Genomic DNA, 8,538 nt, shown 5'->3' with positions numbered 1-8,538 from the left:
ATAGATTGCAAGGACCTTGTCAGCTTACAATCTCTTATTTTTTTTATTTTTTACGCCTACAGCACCTGGTCTTCCTTGGTGGTCTCCCATCCAAGTACTAACCAGGCCCGACCCTGCTTAGCTTCCGAGATCAGACGGGATCAGACTTGTTCAGGGTGGCATGGCCATAGACAACTGTATACTCTTAAAGCAAATTATTATGTCAAACACAGAAGCAACCAAACATCAGTGAAAAAGATCATCTGAAATTAATTTCACTATTTTTATTAATCATTTCTCAGATAAGTTGATTTTACAAATTGTTACTTATCTCTATAGAAGGCCTGCATGTTATAAACATTCAATTTACGGGGCAGGGAAAACCAGCTAGGTACACAAGGGCAGCCTCTATTTCCATCAATCCTTAGGCCTCTCTAGAAAACAAATAATCTGTCATGGGAGACTGATATCTCCTTGTAGCCAGTGGAACTTTTATATATAATATCCCTTCTTTACCATAATTTTTCTTCTCTTGTGATTGGGCAAAGCACAATCTCTTCCATTTTTTTTTTTTATCCTGTGCTAATGGCACGGTTAATTCTATTTTGAGCAATTTCACTTCCTCGTACACATATTCTCGTTTAGTCCCCTCCTGCCTTCTCTTTTCTTTCAATTCCCGCCTAATTAATTATCCAAAGAAATATCTCACTCTCTATTCCATTTATGAGCCCCCTAAAAGACCTTAATTACAGTTGATAAGCATTAAAAGAAGTGGTAGTGAGAGCCCCATATCAAGGAAAAGGGATTATGCTTAGAAATGAAATGTGACATATAAATGAAAGAGCCTGTGACATCTACCCTGAATGTAGTCAGAAGATACTTTCAGAATGCCCCCCAAAATCTTTATATTCCTGTTCAACCACTCTAACCTCCTTTTGCTCCAATATCAGGATTAAAGATAAATAATAATCTAATATTTGATCTCTATATAAATTGATACATGATTTTGTCTTACTAGCATGGTAAGATGGAACGCATAAGGGCTTTGGAATCCGAGAGGCTGGGGTTGGAACCTCATTCCTACCACTTACTGGTTGCGTGTCTTAGTGCAGATTTCTTAATCTTTCTGAACTTCGCTTTCCTCAACTATAAAATGGGAACACTACCTATTTCATAAAGTTGATATAGAATTAAGTAATAGGCATTAAGTGTCTGGGTCATACAATGAGTTTTTTAAAGTATGAGTCTGCTTTCTTGCTTTCTAAACTTTCCCTCATTTGAACTGCAATAGTTTTTGTGATTTTTCATTGCATACATCTAGAATATCATTATAGATTAAATGAGCTCTTTCAAGCTATCCTGGAAATCTAACCAGTATATCTATCAGACAATATCTTTTCAGTTCCAAACAATTCATTACATGTGATCCACTCGTATACAATCCATTTGTAATCATCTGTAAATTATACATATTTTCTCCAATAACAAAATATAAATGTTTGAAAGGTTGTTACACTACTTATTAAATGTTCACTATATCATGAACATTTACTCAATTTTAGATCCTAGAGGAAGAGTTAAATGTGTAACTATATAATTATATAATATACAATAAATAATATACATAATAAAATGAAGCTGATTCTACAGTTAGACCCTTACCCTTCATATGTTCATTGATGATTCCTGATAGCTATGAATATATATTTCTTTTATTATAAAGCATTTTATCTTGCTGTGTCAAGTGTTCATGGCCCCAAATTTCAACCTAATTTTCTGTCATGAGGGAAGTGTGAAGATGTTAACTACCTTGTTAAACATCACCCAGTGGGTCAAGAACTCTGGGATTATAACCAATAACTACCAATCTTAAGACTTTTAATTATGTCTCTGGGATAGAGTTTAGTTATTTCTTGGGTTAGTATTATTAACAAATTGATCTTGAATCACATTAACAAAAAAATGTAGCTAGGCTTAAATGCTATGAAGCATTAGAAGCGAGATACTGGGTATAAACAATAACATGGCTGAATCTTGAAAATAGTTTGACATCAAAAAAAGAAAGAAAATGAGAATCATAACAGAATATAATTTATATAAATTAAAACCACATGTGAAAAAACGAAAGAATGGTTGCTACAGAGGTAGAGAGAAGATAAGTGCAGAGAATAGGGAAAAAAGGGAATGAATGAAGAAATGAAAGAAAGAACAAACGAGAACAAGGCCTCTCAGCATGGTGCAGTGATTGAGAGCATAGATTCTGGAGCCATCTGCCTGGGTCTGAAGCTGCACTGCATCACCTACTAGCTATTTGCTCTTGAGCAAATTACTCACCTCTCCAGAACCTAGCTTTTCCATCCTCAAAATGGGAATGGGTTACTTCATATAAAATGCTATGTGGATTAAATGAGTTAACAATATTGGTAAACAGTCAGAATAGTTCTTAGCACATAGTAAGCACTATGCGTACGTTTGTTAAATAAAAATAGATGACAATAATAGATGACATGAACTAAAGACTCTGAAGAAGTCAAATCTGTCCATTTGACTATCCGTAGGGACCTTTAGAGACTAATCTTAGGGACTTTCCTTTGCATAGAAGTGGCTGAATTAAAACCTAGCACACAATCATTAGAAAGTACATCATCAGGCTATGGAATTGCAGCTTGATATGAAGCCAAGGCAACAGTCCATTGATAGTGGGAGAGAAGCTGTTCAGCCATAGAGAGCATCTGCATTGAAACGAGTAAACCAAATTATTACCTAAACACCAACTAGTAACACCAGCAGTTAAATTCTAGAATCCTATGTATGATAGGTAAGGAAGAAGTAAGCATAGTAAGGCTTCAGAAATAGCCCATCTTCCATCTTTCTCTGTCAGTGGCATCACCAATTTTCTATAATCCTGATTTAAATCCTTGCAGATATGACTAATCTGTTTTATTAAAAATAGTAGGAATTATTGGGGAACTAAAGAAAAATCAGCCTTATTTTTTTCCTTCATACGTCAGGTATTATTTATTTCCTGTATCTAGTCAGTAAACAAGCCCAACTGTCTACCTTCCATTGAAATGTTTCTTGTATCTATCCCATCTTCTGTTTCCACAGTGACCACTAAAGTTTGAATTCTCATGACTTCGTTACTTTATACCAGTACCTCTTTATTCTAATGTTCTCAAGAAATATTCTGTTGGTGTGTCCATCATTTTGGCAAATTAAAAGTAAAATGAAAAATCAATATAGGCCAGAAATAATACTTTAAGTGGTAACTTGGTCACTCTACAAATAAAAAGTGAACCAAATAAACGGATTTGGGTCAAACAGATCTGAACCCTGTCCGAGATCGGTTACAGATTTTTGGTTCTCAACTAATGTTTATTAGAGACATAAAAGATCCTTGGAGATTTGGGGGGCTTGGAGATAGGTTGCTAATATCAAAGGAGCAACAAGGCATTTGTTATGAAAACAGTAATAATTTTAAAGAAGTTGTGACACTGCTGTGGGTTCAGAAGTGAAGCAGGGAAAGTGGAGAGTAGGAAGAAGTAGGAGACCTAACCCTGGTCTGAAACTTTGTTAAGAACAGCATGGAACTGTTGACCCTCTGGGAAGAAACAAAAGCAGAGCCCGCTAGTAGCCTCCTAGCAGAAATACCTCAGGCCTATCTGAGGACACTCTGCCTGTCCTCTTTACTGCTGCTGCTGAAAATTTCATCAATTCTCAAATATACTGGTGATGACAACTACGAAAGAACATGCTCATAAAAAATGACTAAAGTGATAGTGGTTGGGGAATCAAGGGTAACAATTTTCTCAGTTTTCCAATTTTTTCCTACAACAAATGCTATATTGCCTTTACAACTTAAAACTTGAAAGATAAAATTCATTAGTTGTAAAAAGAATCAAAATCGCCAATTATAGACTCATGCAAATTGGAAGTACCGCTTGTTAAATGTCGAAACCAGCTGGTAGTATCACTGGGTTGCCAGTGACTTCTTCAAACAATACTGCTCTCATTTTGATACCAAACTAATATTAGAACAGAATGGTAGTTTGGGTTATAGGAGAGAATAAAGTAATCTCAAGGGATAGGACAGGACAGGTGTGAACGGGATTCAGCTGTAGGTGTCTTTGAACACCCAGGAAGGGAGAAGTTGGGGACTGGAGGAATGATACGAAAAGGAAGATGCGGGTGTGCTATTAATCATATATCAATTCTTACATTACACCGAGGAAAAGGAAGGAATTCTTTCCTCCTTGTCTCTCCTACACAATAAAAGGTAACCAAGACCAAGAACTCTTCCTGGTAAGAATGCTCATGAGGGAACCTAGGTTACTTATTTCAAACTATGCTCTGCAGGGCACTAGGGAGGAAGCAAAGCTCTGCTCTTCCTCACTTGTTTCAGGCAGAGAAGTTCTGCTGTACCTGACTTCTACTTAAGATTTCATAGGTGGGAGTGGGCAAGACAGGTAAAGGGGGTCAAAGGGCACAAAACCACTAAGTCCTGGAGGTGCAACGATGGCATGATGCCTAGTATTAATAATACTGTGTTGTATAATTGAAAGTTACTAAGACAGTAGGCCTTAAAAGTTCTCATCACAAGTAAAAAATTTTAACTGTGTAGTGATGGATGTTAACTAAACTAGACTTACTGTGGTGATCATTTCACAATATATACAAATATCGAATCATTATGCTGTATAGCTGCAACTCATATGTTATATGTACATTACACCTCAGTTAAAAAAGATTTTGTTTAAACAAATGGATGTGCCACTAAAGTATAAAACCCACTCATTTGAACCGAAGAAGTACACAAAATTGAATATACGTGTGAAATAATATTACATTATACAATTCGAATTGTCTTACTTTTAAACAGTGCTTAAAACTGTATGATGGGTATCTACTGGCGCCTTCTCCATTTTCAACACGCCTTTTACAAAAAACAATGGCTTTTTCATACAAGAAAAGGTGCCGCTGCATTGGTTTGAATCGAGCAAAATCCTTCATTTTTGTAGCACCTTTTTTGTGTCCAATCCAAACACTGAATGCACCCTGTGTTATCATCTTGCCCAGCTCATTTAAGTTTCCCTAGAATGGAAAATCAAAACTCATTAGCACAAGGCAGAGCGACATTCGCATTCCTGGTGTCAACATTACAGTGTTGGCTTGAACTACTAAAATCCTGAAGCATAATTTGTATAGTCTTTAAAATTTCATCATAGCTTTTTACATCGAAACATGGCACGTGTCACATAGTCATGCAATTACTGAGGGAGTGGGATATCTAAGAAACCTCCTTTTTCCTGGCTTCATGTCTCCATGTAGAGGTAAGTAGTTTAGATAGGGTAACTCCCCATCTCTTCCTTAATCCTGATTGGTGAATGATATCCACCAGCTCAAGTTTCCCCACTGAGTGGAGCTAACTCTAAAGATTTAGTATTTTTCTTCCATATCTATCCTAGACTAGGGCAAGGGGCAATTCTGGGACAGTATGTCTCCTTAGAAGACCCAAACATTCCTTCGAGCAGGATCTCCTGAGGTCTGGACTTAGGGGTAGGCTGTTGAGGACAAGGGGAATGTCACACATCCATTTGGCTAGTGATCTGAAGCCAATTCTCCACCTGAAATTATCAGTAATAATGTTAACATTTGGATCTCCGTTTGTCTGCCTCTCACTTCTTATTTCTCAATTGATTCTAGGAAAAGAAGAAAGGAATATGAACATGCTTTCCCCCTGAAACTGCAACAATCATTAAAATGTACTTACAATATAGCCATTTATTGCAGCCTGATGCATAGAGTCATTAACTGATTTCAGTAAATCCAGCACCGTGTCAAGTGCCTCCTTTAATTTTTCAAATCCTTCGCAGCCCTTGCTATATTTTAATAGCTCCTATTAATTAGAAGTCAAGAATTAAACTTAATATTAGGCATATATTAAGAGCTGTAAAAAATTGAATATAATTTTGGCCAACAAGCTTTCAAGGAAGAAGCCAAAGATGTCACTTTTTTGAGTAGCTTCTTTCATATGCTATTTGTCACATTAATACTATATTTAATAACCATGTCAAAATTGGAGAAGAAATGGAATACTGACTAAATAGTATAAAGCAAAGGGCATTCAATGTTTTTGAGCCGACGAATAATAGCTATTAAGACACACTAGAGGTTAGTTTTTAAAGCAATTACACATTTTTTTGGTCCTCTACTTACAACAATTTGTTTTATTAATTATGCATATACCATAGAACATTGTGAAAATACATTTTAAAGCGAGCCATGTTGTATTCATATGTAACGCGACATTTCTACATTACATGAAGGGTATACCATATTCACTTTCCATTGAGAAGGCCCACATGAAATACAGTCTCCACTCTATAAGAGATATATATTTGTTTAGTTCTTCTTAACAATAGTAAAAGTTCTGCAGTAAATGTTATACATACGTCAATGTAACTTGTTTGGATAATTAGCTAAAAAGACACAAGATAATCTCAGCTTTATACCTATGCCTCCAGCACTTGCACAGCCACAGGGAACCAAAGAAGCACACTGCGTTGATTCTACTGCTAAAAGCAGGCTTCCCAGTCATTGAGTCTACCTATTTCTAGTGTTTCTTAGAAATAAATTTAATGGCTTTGGCACACCTGATTCAAAGAAGTAAAGAAAGAAATAAACAAATGCTTAATGTACTTGCCTTCAACAGTAACTGATATTTCGTGATTCGTTGCACTGGTTTGAGCAAATAGGAATCCAGACCAAGTCTATGTTTTAATTTTCTTTGACATTCCTGTCATTAAAATATAATCATCAATAAATTTAAATTAGACATATAGCTGTGAGAATGCTAAGTGTTCATTGATTAGATCCAATGAATGCAGGTTTCTTAACATCTCAAGGAAAATTTACCAGAAAAATGGCTGTTATATATGGTATGGCCATCAGAGGCAGTATATCTGAAAAACTACAATAAACACTATTTCAAGGATTTAAGAGAGAAAAATTCCAAAATGTCAAAAACTAAAAGTTTTTACACATAAATCCATATTGTTGTAGAATGCTTAAAGGTGAGAAAGCAATGATGAACATGACTAAAAAGTTCTTCAATATATCCAAGAAAGTTAACAAAAGGCTCAGCTCCACAGGCTAAGGCCTAGAAAAGAAATAGGTTGTACTGAATATAAATCAGACCTGGGCAAGAGAAGAATTTTTTTTTTTCTAATATCACAAGAAAAATACAGTCCTCATCAACTGGTGCTATGTTTTCATTTGATTATTGGCTCACTGCCACTATAAACATAAAGGTCATGACTTTGGGGCCTGGGAACATTGTAGGGTCCAGAATTAGGGCAAGATGGGGGCCGGATAGGATGAAATGTGTGTATAGGAAGCACAGAACACAAAGGGAGTGAGAGACAATATACCTATATAAGATTCTGGATGTGGATTAAATCCAATATACAATCTAATTCAAGCAATTATCAACTTACAGTTAAAGATGGTGGACAGATACATGCATTTAGCTCTTTTCACTCATGAAACACAACTAAAATGATGGAAAAGTTATTTTTACAAGGCAAAACCCGTTACAAAGATGGGGGAAGAAAAGTCATTGACAAAATTTGGAAGTGGAAACCAAACTGAGAAGTGGTTGGTAAACAACTGAGCACACTAGAGAAAAGTGAATCTCGAGTTGGCAAAGAGAAAAAAGCCAGGGAACAACTCAATTAATGTCATAGAACACCTTTCCCCCCTACAATGAATTACAGACACCAAGTCTTCTCTGAAAGCAGGAGATGAAGGTGGTGTGTGAAAAAAAGATGGTTATTGAAAGGCTGTCTAAGAAGTAATTAGATACTAACAAGTGTTGGTGAGGGTAAGGAGCAATCAATGCTCTCATACACTGCTGAGAGGAATGTAAAATGGTGCAGCAACATTGGAAAACAATTCAACGCTCTTTCAAAAAGTTAGATTTACCATATGACCCAGAAATTTCACACCTGGGTATATGGCCAAGAGATATGAAAATATATTTTCACGCGAAAACTTGAATCCAAGAGGTGGAAACAACCCAAATATTTATCAACTGATGAATGAGTAAGTAAAAAGGGGAATAGCCATACAATGGAATATTATTCGTCCATAAAATGGAATGAAATACTGATACATGCTACAATGTGGATGGACTTCAAAAACATTATGCCGAGTGAACGAAGCCAAACACCAAAGGGCACATATTTCATGATTTCACATACATAAAATGTTCAGAATAGGTGACTCTATAGAAAGCAGATTAGTCATTGCAGAGGGATGTGAAGATTGAGGGAAAATGGGAGATGACTACTCAAAGGTATAGGGTTTTTATTTTTTTTTGTACCGATGAAAATGTTTTTAAACTGATTGCAGTGATGGATGAGCAACACTGTGAGTATAGTAAAACTACAGAATTGTACATTTTAAATGAGTCAGTTTTATGGCATTTTAATTACATCTCAAAAAAGCTGTTACCAAAGAAAATTAAATGAGCATAAATGGGGGGTGGGGGGGGGGACG

The 8,538-nt window shown here is 35.9% G+C and overlaps 1 protein-coding gene and 1 non-coding gene across 2 annotated transcripts in view; both read right to left on the bottom strand.

The window, feature by feature from the left end:
* The window catches only part of MCF2 (MCF.2 cell line derived transforming sequence), a 60,172-nt gene that overhangs the window by 7,470 nt on the left and 44,164 nt on the right, over positions 1-8,538 (bottom strand). Inside the window, exons 20-22 of the mRNA XM_006924203.1 lie at positions 6,683-6,775; positions 5,750-5,875; positions 4,849-5,070 (exon numbers count right to left, since the gene is read on the bottom strand). Coding sequence (XP_006924265.1) covers positions 4,849-5,070; positions 5,750-5,875; positions 6,683-6,775 — 441 coding nt within the window. The remainder of the gene's footprint in view (positions 1-4,848; positions 5,071-5,749; positions 5,876-6,682; positions 6,776-8,538) is intronic.
* LOC112472868 lies at positions 54-172 on the bottom strand. Its single transcript, XR_003043793.1, has one exon. It is a non-coding gene; the product is annotated as a 5S ribosomal RNA (ribosomal RNA).

This window comes from Pteropus alecto, unplaced genomic scaffold (assembly GCF_000325575.1).
Source record: "Pteropus alecto unplaced genomic scaffold, ASM32557v1 scaffold139, whole genome shotgun sequence".
NCBI lineage: Eukaryota > Metazoa > Chordata > Mammalia > Chiroptera > Pteropodidae > Pteropus > Pteropus alecto.
This window is presented reverse-complemented; position numbering and strand designations above follow the sequence as displayed.